Raw genomic sequence first — 13643 nt, 5'->3', positions numbered from 1 at the left:
ACTGTGATCTAAACCTCTACAACACGCGGTGATCTAAACCTCTACAATACCCGGTAATCTAAACCTCTACAACACACTGTTTAGCAGAGGAGGAAACTGAGGGCCAGGTACAGTGGCTCACGCCTATACCAGCACTTCGGGAGACTGAGGTGGGAGGATCAGTTGAACCCAGGAGTTCGAGATCAGCCTGGGCAACTATTGAGACCCCTGTCTGTATAAAAATCTAAAAAAAAAACAACTTAGCCAGGGGGGGTGGCACAAGCCTGTAGCCCCAGCTACTGGGAAGGCTGAGGCAGGAGGATCACTTGAGCCCAGGAAGTGGAGGCTGCAGTGAGCTGATTATACCACTGCATTCCAGTCTGGGCAACAGAACGAGGACCATAGATCTAAAAAAGGAAACTGAGGCAACAGACATGAGAAAGTGGCTCATGCCCCCAAGGGAGACAGGGAGAGAACCCCGGAGTACTGCCCACCTCTGCCTCCCAGCATCCCAGCCTGCCTTGCACACTGTCTCTCGTGTCTACAAGAACAATGGGAGGTGGCCCCAGGATGGGACTGCAGGCTTTTCCAGCCCTAAGTCCCTCAGGGATCCCCAGAACATGCCTTCTCTCTGGGCCTCTGGCAGAAAAATACCCCACCAGGATGCTGGCCAGAGGTGTAGGGGGCTTGCCTGAGGGACTAGACAGCCATCTGTGCCTGGAAGCTGGGGTCAGGGGACGAGATGTCACACCTGGAGAAAACTGCCAGCATTTCCCACTTCCTATCTGCCAGAGCCCACACAGGAAGAATCCCAGTCTCACATCCGAGGGCTCAGAGGTGCTGGGAGGGTCAAGGTGGCCAGGCCCCCACCCTCCTGCAGGCTGCTGAGGCCGAGGGACACTTCTGGAGTGACGTCAAGCTTGCAGGGACCTCCCCCACCACACGCACTTTTTTAATTACTAATTTTACATTTCACAAGCAACATATGAATATTTACAAAAATAAAAGCATTACAGGTAAGGCTGTTTCCACCCCTCTAAGCTCCACTCCAGAGTCCCCACTGTGACCAGTTTCTTTCCAGACATTTTTCGTCTTCCAGGAACGGAAAAACACAGAGTAAGTTTCTCATGGAACTCCCTTGAACGCTCTCAGCCTGGGCGTGTCATTCTGTAACTTGCTTTTTTAGTAGCACACCTTGGAGCTCAAACTCAGTATCTGCAAAATGGTGAGGATGACACTGCTATCCCTCCTTCCTGCTGGCCACTGGAGGCACAGTTCACTCCGCTGTCCCCTCCACTCACACTTCAGTTCTTCCCAAGCTTCCCCTTTAGTTCCCTTACACACAATGCTCCCCGGAACGTCCCTGTTCACACCCCCCCAAGTGGCTGCAGCTTCTCCAGGGCTGACCTGAGGAAAGGACCGCTCCCTCCGAGGACTGTGCACTCCAGGGTTCGGCTGATCAACCCTAACATGGTCACAACCATTCTGCCTCACATGACTTGGAGGGAGGCTGCCAGGCAGGCAGGGTGGCCAGGCCCTCTTTTACAAGTAAGAGAACTGCAACTGCAGAGAAGCGAGGAAGCTTGTCCGAGGTCACACATGGAGCAGAGGGTGGGGTTTCCTGGACCTGGGACCCTTTAGAAAAGAAGGTGTGGGCTGGGCATGGTGGCTACGCCTGTAATCCCAGCACTTTGGGAAGCCGAGGCAGGCGGATCACCTGAGTGAGGTCAGGAGTTTGAAACCAGCCTGGCCAACATGGTGAAATCCCGTCTCTACTAAAAAAGAGTACAAAAATTAGCTGGGCATGGTGGCGGGCACCTGTGATCCTGGCTACTCGGGAGGCTGAGGCAGGAGAATCGCTTGAACTCGGGAGGCAGAGGTTGCAGTGAGCCAAGATTGCACCAGTGCACTCCAGCCTGGGTGACAGAGCAAGATTCCATCTCAAAAAAAAAAAAAAAGATGTGGAAGGGGCGAAGGGGGAACAGAAGGTTTGCCCAAGGCCTTGGGTCTAGAGTGATGTGTGCATTTTCTAGATTGGCAGAGGGAGAAGAGGCAAGATGTAGGTGGGAGGTAAAACAGAACTCACCGCGCTTTCTGGGGCCTGGACATGTGATTCCTGGGGACTCGAAAAGTGGGAAAAGACTGTCAACCACTGTAGGGCATGAGGGGACAGAGCCTGAGGCCTCGTGTAGGCCTGATTTCTGATTTTCAGAATGGGAACGCAATGGATTCTGGTACTTGTAGGCCCCCAAGCTCCCTACGCATCCCTGTTGGAAGCTTGAACGGGCATCTAGGAGCCTCAGAAAGAAAGCAGGGGGCCTGGGAGCCACAGGGGCTCAGCCAGTCCCACCAAGAACCAGGGAGCCCCACCTTCTCCTCCAATGAGGCCCCAGACCAGGAATCCATGGGCCACTTGGTGGCAGGAATAAGACCATTTGGTCTCTGGCCAGGCCCCCCACTCCTAACTCCCGGGACCCTTGGCAACAAAGGGGAAAACATAGCCTGGGGGCGAGTTCAGCCGGGGGCGCTGGGGCTGCAAACTCAGATGCCCTTGGGAATGGGGCAAGTGGGATGGGTGGGGCCTGGGGCGGATGGGGAAGGGGTGCCTTGTGGAAGGCTCCTGACTACTACCCCGAGGAGGGCAGGCCCAGTACAGCCAGAGCTTCCAATTCCAGACCCAGTCCTCAGCCCTAACAGGCCTTGGAGGAAATGTTGTCCTTGCTCCTGAGGCCACTGGAAATGGCAGGGAGATGTGGATGAGATGGGGGACAAGTGAGCAGAAGAATCTTAACAGGCACGAAGCCTGCCATGTGGACGTGGGGACCACAGACTGATGCGACGACAGCCTGAGTGCAAAGGATCTGGGTGTCTTAGTCAGCCACAAGCTTGAAGGGAGCCAATAGGGCTGGTGCAAAACCTCAGGCCTTGTTACTTTCGTCACAGGAGAATAAAGTCCCCTGTTTCTGAGTCACACAGTGTACAAAGAGTGTTTACAGTTACTCCTGCAGCCTGGCGGAAGAGGGCGGGGTTCACAGCCAGCCTGGGTTCGAGGACGGGTCCTGCCACTTGTAGTCTGGTGGTCTCACTCAAGTCACACTCCCTTCTCCCACCCCGGGCTGCGGTGTCCCCATCACACTATCTTTGTGGGTTGAGGTGCTGGCCTAAGGTGTGGACACTTTCTAGCCACGTGGGTCACCACCATCATGACCATCGCTTTTATCTCTGCTCATGCCCGAAGGAAGCAGAACTATCATCCCCTTGCTGGAGACTGGGGTGCGGAGGCCAGGATGCCAAAGTCATGTGAGGAACACAGAGCATGAGCAGCAAAGCAGGATTCATACCCGGGTCCCCTGACTCCAAGCCCAGGGCTCTTTTCCTGACACTTTCCCTTTTGTTCCCATTGTTCAGAAGGGGCCACTGAGGCTTCACCATGAGACCGACGCTGAGTGGCTGTTCCAGGACCCAGGCTGTGGGTCAGGTAATCTGAGCCCAGCACCCATGCTCCCGCCATATGCTCCCTTGCCCTCCACAGGGCAGACTTCCCAGAGGAGGGGAGTCCAGCAGCACTTCGGAAATTGCTTCCTTGTTACTATGGAACGCTGGAGCCACTGCCAGGGAGGGGCAGAGGGGAGCCAAGGCAGCCCCACGTGGCCAGGGCGCCAGAGAGTCTCAGAGCCACGGGGCTGGGGCCCTCACACTGGGAAGAGGACAGAAGTTCCTGTGCCTGAGGAAAGAAGATGGCCTTCAGAAAAAGCCTCTTTCATTCAGTTACCCAGAGTGAGAGCTGCGTGGGGAGCTCTGGCCCTAACCCACTCCGTCACTTGGGGCCCAGTCCTGGTACGCCTCAGTTTCCCATCTGTACAGTCTGCCCACTGAGGCCCCTTCCTTTTGAAAGTCGCTGATTTAAGGTAGCAAAGATCAGCCGGTGGTCAGAGGGGCTCCAGAAAGAAAAGAAGGCAGGGCTGCTGGACCCAGGGCCCACCCACTACCACTTCTTCCTGCTGCTACTGTTCCTGCTATTTCTTGAATATTCTCTGCCCCCCAGTCTTCAGAGCCTCAGCTCAGGACAGCCTCTGCCAGCAATGCTTTCCTGGCCTGTAAAGCCCAGTCCAGGAGCCCCTCCTCCAGGAAGTCCCCTTTCTCCCACAAGAGAGTTCCCATCGCACCTCTGCAGGCTAGGACTGCCCTTTAAAGCAGTGGCCAGCAGGAGTGGAAGTCATCAAAACGGCAGCAGATGCTCCCTGGGCGCTTCCTCCACGGCAGCGTCTAAGCTGCTGGCACGCACCGTCTTGTTTCGCCTTGCAACATCCTCTTAAGTAACGTCTGCCACCATCCTATCATGTGGGTGAAAAAACTGAGGCTCTGGACAGCCAGTGAGCTCAAGGTCATGCAGAAGACACAAGGCCACCTGCTCTCCCTAGAGCCTGTGTTTTGACCATCAGGACTCCACAATAGGTGTTAGGGCCCCGTCCAGCCCCAGGGCCCAGAGCGGCCGTCTTCAGGCCCAGGAGAATAAGACTTGGGAGAGGAAGATGAGAAGGTCTCAGTGGACTCCACTGGGGCCCTTCCCTGCTCTGAAGCTCAGGGTTGAGAGTGCCATTTCCAATCGAAGCCTGCTCTAGCCCACCAAGTCCCTCTCTGCCTCTGGACCGCAGTTTCCACATCTGTGAAGGGGTTATCACACTGTCTCACCCCTCAGGGTGCCGATGAGCTGGAGGACAGGCCACATGTTTTTAAAAGCAGAGGATGGAGACAGCTGGGGAAAGCCCCGTGTTGGCCCTCAGGGCCTGTCCTGGCTGCTGCCAGCCTCCAGCTGCTGGGCTCAGATCAGACAGCAACTCCAGCATGGCCTGGATTAGTGCCCACGGCCCTCACTGATGGAGGGCAGATCCCAGCCTGCCCCTCCCAAGGACCCAGTGGCCCCAAGCTCATACCAGGCAGCTCTCACCCACCAGTGGTCACGGTCTTGGGCAAGCCAGTCTTGCCCTCAGGGCCTCAGCTGTCTCATCTGCAAAATGCGGATCACACCTTTAACCCCCGAGGGTCAGGAAAGGTTTCCACAATTGCACAGCCCACCAGGCCTCGGCCTTCGAGGAAGGTGTTCTGGGCTCCCATTCTGACTTGGCCATCTGCTCCTAGGCAAACAGCTCCTCTGTGACGCATCTGTGTCGTGGGGGTGACCAACCTCACCGGCGTATGATAAAGGCCAAAGAGGGGGCAGGAATGCTGGCCCCAGCCAGGCTGGGGACTCACCAGGGTCACACAGTGTGGGAGCTAGAGGACCAGGGCTGGATTCTGGGTTGGGGCTCCTTTACCACTGTCCCCAGGGAATCCTTCACCACCGCCAGCCTGGCCAGCCTGGGGTCCCACCCCCACCAGGTGCCTCTGGGGAAACCAAGAGACCATCAGGGTTATCCCCTGCCTCCATGCAGGCCCAACACAAGCCCCTATGATAGGAGTGGCAGCCATTTCAGCAGGCATCCATGATGTGCCAGGCACTGTGCAAGGTGGGCCATGCACTGTGTAAGGTGGGCCATGCATTTCGTCTCCAAGGGTCTCATCCCTCTGACAGGCTGTGACTATCACCCCCGTTTTACAGATGGGAAAGTGGAGGCACACAGCCAAGGTCACATGGTGTGTGGCACCCCGAGATTCAAACCTGGAAAGGTCACACACTCTACGGAGCTCGGCTGCTAAGGTCATCGCTTCCCAAGACCTCCATGAGAGAAGAGCTGGGTCACCTGGCCGTAAGGTCCGACAGGCAAGAGGCCAGCTCAGTGTTCAGCCTCTTGGGAGAAGCAGAGTCGGGCAGGGCCACAAGAACAGCATCGTGTGCTGGGGACAGTGTGGGCTCCAATGACCAGGCCCTTCACCCATCTGAAGCCACTCGGCAGCCTTCTTGGCCGCCTGGTGCGGCTGTGACCCAGACACAGCAGCCACTGTCTGCCCAGCAGCAGGGTGGGGCGCCGGGCCCGAGGCCGGCTCTGCGGCCTGTCAGGAGATTTACACCCGACTCTTAACAGCCTCGCGGAATCGCAGGCGGGTGCCGGGCCTGGGGTGGTCTGCTGTGAATCGGCCCCCTGTGAGCAGATGAAAGCCGGGTCGGTGGCTGGGCAGGGAAATGGGCTGGCCGGGGGCCAGCGGGCAGGGAGGCCAGCGGTTCCCTCCCAGGGCTGCAAGTGGGGCTTCCAGCAGCCTGGGGTTGATTAGGAGAATCCGGGAGGTCTGTGGTTAACCCCTTCCCTCCTGCTGGGTAGACTCCCCTACCCTGCCCCTAGCCCAGCGGACACTCCTGGCGGTTGTGGGGGTCTTGGGAGCCAGGGACCTGGAGCAGTTGCCTCTCCTCAGCCCAGGAAGAAACTGCAGAAACTCTAAGGCCCTCAAAGGCCCAACTATGGGCTTAGAGTCACTCCTCCTGCCCATGCCAAACCCTCGGCAGCCACACTCTGCTGGCTGCTCACCTCAGACCCCTGCTCAAAGGTCACCTCTTCAGGCAGCCTCCCTGCCCCACCCCTTGTCCCATCCCTTGCACCCTCCACTCCTTCTCCCAGCTTTGTTTTTCTTCATAGGACTTCGCACTACCCGAAATGACATTAATGAATCATTTGCTTATTCATCAACGATTTATGGAGCAGCTATGAAGGGCTCCTGCCTGCATTCCCGGGGTCTAGCTATACCAAGGCCTGGCAAACCAGAGAAAAGAACTCTGCCCTTGTAGAGCATAAACAATAGGGGGCACAGTGGCTCATGCCTGTAATCCCAGCACTTTGGAAAGCTGAGGTGGGCAGATCACTTGAGGTCAGGGGTTCGAGACTAGCCTGGCTAACATGGTGAAACCCTGTCTCTATTAAAAATACAAAAATTAGCTGGGGGTGGTGGCGTGTGCCTGTAATCCCAGCTACTCGGGAGGCTGAGGCAAGAGAATCTCCTGAACCTGGGAGGTGGAGGTTGCTGTGAGCCGAGATCTTGCCACTGCACTCCAGCCTGGGCAACAGAGCAAGACTCCATCTCAAAAAACAAAACAAAACAAAACAAAACAAAAAGGGAGCAATGAATAACAAATGAAACAAATTATCGAACTAGGTAGCACCTTAGATGGTGGTAGTGGTAAGTGCTCAGGGTGACCTTAAAGCCAGGAAGGAAAAGCGGAGAGGTGAGGAAGGCTGTGTGTGTGCCACTTGAAACAGGGGCGCTGCTGAGAAGTGCAGAGGCTTTACGGTGTGAAGGAGTGGGCCATGCATCTGGGGGTGTCCGGGGAGGAGTGTTCCAGGTAGAAAAAAGAGCAGTGCAAAGGCCCCCGGGGCAGGAGTGTCCCTGGCAAGTTCAAAGACCAGCCAGGAGGCCAGCGTGGCCAGAGCAGGGTGTGGGAGGGAGGGCAGGGGGCAACGGGCACAGGCTAGGTGGGAGTGAGGTCCGTTCCCCCACCATGGTCCATGCCAGACTTGCCAGGTGTCGCAGCCCCTCCTGCTGGGATCCTGGACACGGCTCAGCAACCTGCTTCTTAACCAGCCCCCAGTGACTCTGAGGGACACCAGCACTGAGAACCTCAGAAACCAAGGCCACACAGGCAGGAAGCCACCAAGCCAGCCTTCAAACCCAGCTGGCCACCTGGCTGCAGGCCGGGCACGCTCTGCAGGGCACCAGAGGGGAACGACCTGGCCACAGAACCCACAGCCGGCCTCAGGGATCTACAGATTCCCAGTCCTTGGCTCCCAGAACCAGCCCCTACTCCCACTTCACCCCACAGCAGGCTCAGATTTCAGAGGGTCGGAGGTGGCAAAACAGGAAAAAAGCTGAGAAAGGAAGTCCAGGAGCACAAAAGGCCTGGAACAACCCACGAAGGTTGTGGGGCACTTCCTGGGGCCAGGCCATGGTCAACCCAGTCAACCTTCACCACGACTCCCCCAGGCAGACACCAATACCAGCCATTTGACAGCTGAGCACACTGAGGCAAAAAGGCCCTTCCAAGTGGTCCTCACTTCCCGGAGACCCCGGTCGGAGCCCCCAGGGTGTGCTGACGGTCACTGTGGGCAAGAGGTTTTACGCCCTGGCCTCTTTCCTCTCCTGGAGCTGCCCAGGAGAGCAGTTAATGGGGACTTTGCACAGGGCCTGGCACAAGGGAGGAGGCTGCTCAGTGACCAGGAGCCACCGAGCTGGTCCCTTCACTCTTATAGATGGGGACACTGAGGACCAGAAAGGCCAAGGATTTGTCCAAGGTCAAAGACAAAGGAGTGGGGCTGCAACCCAGGGTATGGGGGGGACCTCATATCAAGGCCAGGATATGCCGGGGACTGGAGTAGGCAGGTCCTAAGGATGGGGGACCTAGTAGACTGCCCCCCCCGAACCCCATCTCTGCTCTGTTCTGTAAATAAAACCACTGATCCAGCCCCTGCCGGGGCCCAGAGAGGGAGGCCACCTGTCTCAGGTGGTGCAGCAAGCCTGGCCTCTGATGCCGCGGGTCTCCAGACCCAGCCTCTGTCCCTCCCTCTTGTTGCCTGGTCCTGAGTCACCCCTCTACCTCCCAGCTCACCCCAGAAAGGGCCATCTCAGGTCTGGGAGACCCAGGCAAGGAAAAGCAGGCAGGGGATTCCGCTGGAATCTCCCACAGGCAGGGCTAAGTCTCCACGCTCATCCAGGGGCCCCAGCAGGGCAGAGTGGGTGGCTCTGGGGTGGGCTGAGCTGAGCATGGAGCACTCTCAGAGGTGCCAACCTTGCTTGGTCCCTTGGGATCTTCCCACCAAGCGTCAAGACCCCTGTCCTGAGCGTCTACCAACTGGGTGCTCCCCTCTTTCTGGAGTGGCTCCTGAGTGCTGCATCCCCACCCTGAGCCCAACTGTGGCTCCTGTCCAAGCTGACCCTGCCCCTGGAGACGTAGGGCAGGGCTGCCACCTCCTTCAATGGAGACTTGATGCCTCCAGCTCTATTACCAAGGCAGCCACCCAGCTGCTGCCCATGAGAGAGCTCACCGTTGACTAATGGTGGTGGTAGGAGTGCAGGAAGGGGCCTGGGTACCAAGGACAACAGAACGCTGCTGACCCAGTGACTCATGGGACCCCTCTGTGCTATGGCCATGTGCTGTCCACTCGTCGCCCCTGATCTCCAGGCCCGCAGGGTGGGTGGCATCATTACACTTCATGGAGGAGGGAGCTGAGGCCCAGAGAGGTCAGCGACTTGCCCTAGGTCACACTGCAGATAACAGCCCTGGCTGAAGTGGCGGATTACCTGCCAACCCCCACCGCTAAGAGATTTCTATAGATTTAGCCATTGTTTCCTTGCAATAGCATCATGAGGTAGTTGCTTGTGTGAATCTCATTTTTCAGTTCAGGAAACTGAGGCATGGAGATGACTAGCCCAAGGTCCCACAGCCAGGAAGGCTGGCTTGCAACCTGCCCACTGCACTATGGTGGTCTATGGCTCATGAGGGCTTCCCAGCCATCACTACCTTGAGACTCTGGGAGTCACTGATCCAGTTCTCAGATGACAAAACTGAGGCCACAAAGAAGACATGACTTGCCTAGGGTCATGAAGCCCAAAGCCAAGAGCATGGGCTGGTCCATGTCTGATCTCAGCAGGAAGGAACCAGCAGGAGTGTGGTCAGAGCAAGTGCTGGCTGGGAGCTGACCGTGCAGGCCTGAGGATGTGTGCAGGGGTTCAGGGCTGGCAGAGGTGACCCTGAGAGCCCTGGAGAGAGACTCTTCCAGGTCTGCTGGGCTCAGCTTCAAGCCTTTCCCAAGTGGCCAGATGCTGGGATGGGCCCAGGAATTGGAAGATGGGGTGCCAGGCCCAGCTGACTCCCAAGAAGGGAGGGGTCAGCCCAGGGCTAGGCCTCCTGCCCCAGGCCTGCTCAGCCTAGAATCTTGCGTCTGGGAAGACTGAAGCCTGGGGCGCTTTCCTGCACCTTGCACAGCATTAGGTCCTATTCAGGTACCCAACTCCCTCAGGCCTGGATTCTCTCCTCACTAGAACTTGGGTGACCCCTCTGGCTCTGCTGTCCCGAAGATCCCATTCAATAGTGACTTCTAAACTGCAAAGGGTCACATTTCTGCGAAAGAGAGCGGCAGGCCAACCCTCAGTGCACCAAGCTGAAAAATGCCTCGGGGAGGTGGGACGGAGCTCAGGAAGCTGGCTGCCTCTGTTTCATTCATTCACTCATTCATTCTGCGGACACAGAGCCTCGGCCTACCCTCCCACTTCCCCAGCCTTAATCTGACCTTCAGCAAGCAGAGAGAATTAAACACAAACTTGCTTCGATGGACCAGAACTTCCTGCTCGTAGGGTCCGGGTGCCAGGGCTCTGGGTGACCTGAGCGAGTCACACGCTAAGATTCAAAGACCCAGTTTCCAAGGAAGACACCTGACCTCACATCCAGGCCAGCCCTTGATTTTTGATCGCTCCTGCCCTCCACCCATCCCTCAGCCACTGGCAGAGAAGCTGGGGGCACAGTAAAGCAAGCCTGGCCCAACCTCCATCCAGAAACACACAAACACCCCACAAATGCCACATCTGAAAGCTTTCTCCATCCTTTTCCTTTCCTTGACTTCCTGAGCAGTCTCCATGGACAGTCATCTCCACTCCCAGCCTCCTCGCTGGCCTCCCACAGTCTCATGCTAAGCCCGGAGGGTTTAGGGGTTTGCTGGCAGGCACGCAGTGTGTGGGTGCACAGAGCCAAGGACTGCAGACCCCCAGGAGGGCTCCATCTGTCTGACCTAGCTGCCGTCCTTCCCTCACTGGACCCTCCTCCCCCATGCAGGGGCTCAGGGGGCTCGGTGGCACTTACGTCTGGGCTCCCGGGGTCCGTCCACGGTCACCTTGATGGCTCGGTGGTAGGTGGCCACTTGGGTGGGGTTGGTGAACACAGTGATGGTCAGTGTGAAACTCTTCCCTGGGGAGAGTGGGGGATAGAGGCAGGCAGTTGGCACCTGGAGCTTCCACAATACCCTGCTCTCCCACCTGTACCTACCCTGGAAGGCCCTAACTTTCAAGAAGGGGCACTCTGTCCTCTTTCAACCTGGGCAAAAGATAGGGCTCTGGGTGAAGCTCAAGCTGCTGGGCTTGGCGTTCAAGGCCCGGGGGTCTGACGCCAACTTTGTCACCTCTCTGCCCCATGCCGTGGCCACCCTGGCTTACGTTCCCCGCTTCTTGGCCTTTCTGCTGTCTCTTCTATTCAGAAACCCACACGATTTTACGGCGGGGAGCAGGATGGGTATATTCTATTTTCTGAAAGTAATTGGTGATCTTTGTAGAAAAATTCAAGAACATAGAAAATACAAACAAAGAAGAAAAGATCCTCCCACGGTTCCACTTGCTGGAGATAGACACCGTTACCATTCGGCGTTTTCCCTTCCAGCTCTTTTTGTATGGGTTTGTATATTTACACAGTTGCAGTGCTACTAAAACACAGATTTTCATACTGTTTTTTTTTTCATTTAACATCACATCAGAAGTACTTTCCCACGTCATTAAAACTCCATAAACTTCATTTTTAATGGCTGCGAAATATTTCAACTCAAGGAAGCCTCATCTTTTATTTATCTACCTCCTTACTCTCGGGTATTTACATCGTTGCTAATTTCTTATTGATGTGTGCAGCTGGAGCTGAAAAAGGACTGATTTGGGAGCTGCAGACATTTCTTCTGTAGACACAACTGTTATTTCCAGAATGTTGTTCTATTTTTAGATAGACATTTGGCTCCAAAGTCTCCATTCAAAATTCCTGAGAGGGGAAAAAACTTTTAAAATACTGTTTTTTGGTTTTTTTTTTTACCATTTAAAATAAAATGAAAGTGACCTTCTGTTTATAAAAATCTTTGTCTGCATCTCTGCTTATTTCCTTAGAATAGATTCCAAGAAGCGGTGAGTGATTTCACGGCAGCAGAGGGTTGGGACATATTACGGGCCCTGATCCCTCTTGGAGTGAGATGACTCTCCGGAGAGATTTAGTCGTCACCCTCGCGTGTGAGGCTGCGTCACACCCCAGGGACGTGTCTATCAAGATGGAAGATCTTTTACACGCTCTTGATTTTGTTTGGCTTTTCTTCTACTACTAGTGAGACTGAAACTTTTTATATGATTATTATCCATCATAATCCAACACGTATTATTGCTTCATGTTCTTTTAGTTTCCTGTGAAGGTTTTAGTGCCTTTTAAAAATTGCTATATATTAAGCTTATTAATACTTTCCATGCTATATTTGTGGCCATCAGTTTCCCAGGGGCACCGGCCTGCACAGTTTGCCTTCGCATGCCGGGCGGTTTTTCATTTTCACTTCTATTTCTTGTTCTTCTGTCGTTTTATGTTTAGACAGGCTTCTCCGTGTAGAAAGCAGTTTATGAAGATTTACTTTCAACAGTCTTCTCTCTACTTTCTACAGTGAATTCTCTGATGTGTCTGGGAGCTTAGGGGTCTGGGTAAAAGTCCTCCTCTCACCCTATTCTCTATTATGATCCACAGCCTCATGCTCTGTGAGATTGGTGGCAGGGAGTGGGGGAGATTTGCAGATCCCGCAAGCCAGATTTATCCCCCTATCCCTGCCTCTGGATCCCATGTACAGGTCTGGGAACTCCCTGTGGGTAGGGGCCAATGGTCTCACACTCTCACCTGTATCCCAGGGCTGGCACTGGATGGTCACCGAGGGAGGCTGCCCAAGCGCATCCCTCTGGTGTCCCCCTGACAAGCCTCCAAGGTAAGCAGGTAGGTTTCAACATCCCCATGTTGCAGGTGAAGCTCAGGGTGGAGACCAGAATCTCACAGTTCTCTCTGCACGGCCGGGTACTTGTTGGTCAACTGATCAAGTGAAAAGTCTAGACCCAGAGGCAGGAGAATCCAGAACAAAATTAAACCAGCCAGGTCGCCAGGACTCAAGGCCCTCTGAGACACCAGGGGGAATTTAAAGCTCAAGACCCACTGAGGTGTGACTCTAACTGGGAAACGAGGGGCTTCTCTGGAAGCCTTTTCCTAAGCCAGCCGGCTGAGGCAGGGATAGAAATTCTGACTGCACTTGCCCCCGGAGCCCCAGGTCAGAATAGACCTGGTCTCCCACTCCCAGGTCACAGGGCCACTTTGCATGATTTCTGGAAGCAGAAAGTGCAGATGGTGTAGGAAAGTGCCAGGCAGACGCCTCAGGCTCCCTGCCCGAACACCCCCTACTGCCTTTCCTCACTCTGAGGTCATTTCTCTCCTGGACCCCTTCCTCCTCTAACCAGCCCAGCACTCTCCTGGGGTCCCTGAGCCTCTGACCCTGCCAGCATTGTCCAGCACCTTCTTGGTTATGATGGGGAGTTTAGGCAGACAGCCCAGAGCCCTAGGGGCCAGACTCCAGACCCGGAGGACTAACGGGCCCCAGTTCCCTGTCACAGGGCCTTGGGCCCACAGCAGCATTTGAAAGTTTACTAAAATGCTCCTTCAGGTCACCCACCTTCTCAGTCAGGCCTTCCCTGGTCACTTTATCTACTTTATCTAAAGTAGGCATTTTTAATTTTAATTTATTTTTTTGAGACAAGGTCTTGCTATGTCACCCAGGTTGGAGTGCAGTGGCATGATCATAGCTCACTGCAGCCTGGCCCTCCCCGGCTCGTGATCCTCCCATCTCAGCTTCCTGAGTAGCTGGGACAACAGGTGAGCGCCGCCACGCCTGGCTAATTTTTTTTTTTCCTTCCTTCCCTCC

The 13643-nt window shown here is 55.4% G+C and overlaps 1 protein-coding gene across 2 annotated transcripts in view; it reads right to left on the bottom strand.

Moving 5' to 3' along the window:
• RUNX3 (RUNX family transcription factor 3) overlaps window positions 1-13643 on the bottom strand; it is a 29588-nt gene that overhangs the window by 8167 nt on the left and 7778 nt on the right. The window contains exon 3 of one of the 2 annotated variants that reach the window (XM_023219620.2): window positions 10757-10861. The exons of the other annotated variant lie outside the window; for it this stretch is intronic. Coding sequence (XP_023075388.1) covers window positions 10757-10861 — 105 coding nt within the window. The remainder of the gene's footprint in view (window positions 1-10756; window positions 10862-13643) is intronic. 2 annotated transcript variants of the gene reach the window in all.

The sequence above is a fragment of the Piliocolobus tephrosceles genome, chromosome 1 (genome assembly GCF_002776525.5).
Source record: "Piliocolobus tephrosceles isolate RC106 chromosome 1, ASM277652v3, whole genome shotgun sequence".
Taxonomy (NCBI): Eukaryota; Metazoa; Chordata; class Mammalia; order Primates; family Cercopithecidae; genus Piliocolobus; species Piliocolobus tephrosceles.
This window is presented reverse-complemented; position numbering and strand designations above follow the sequence as displayed.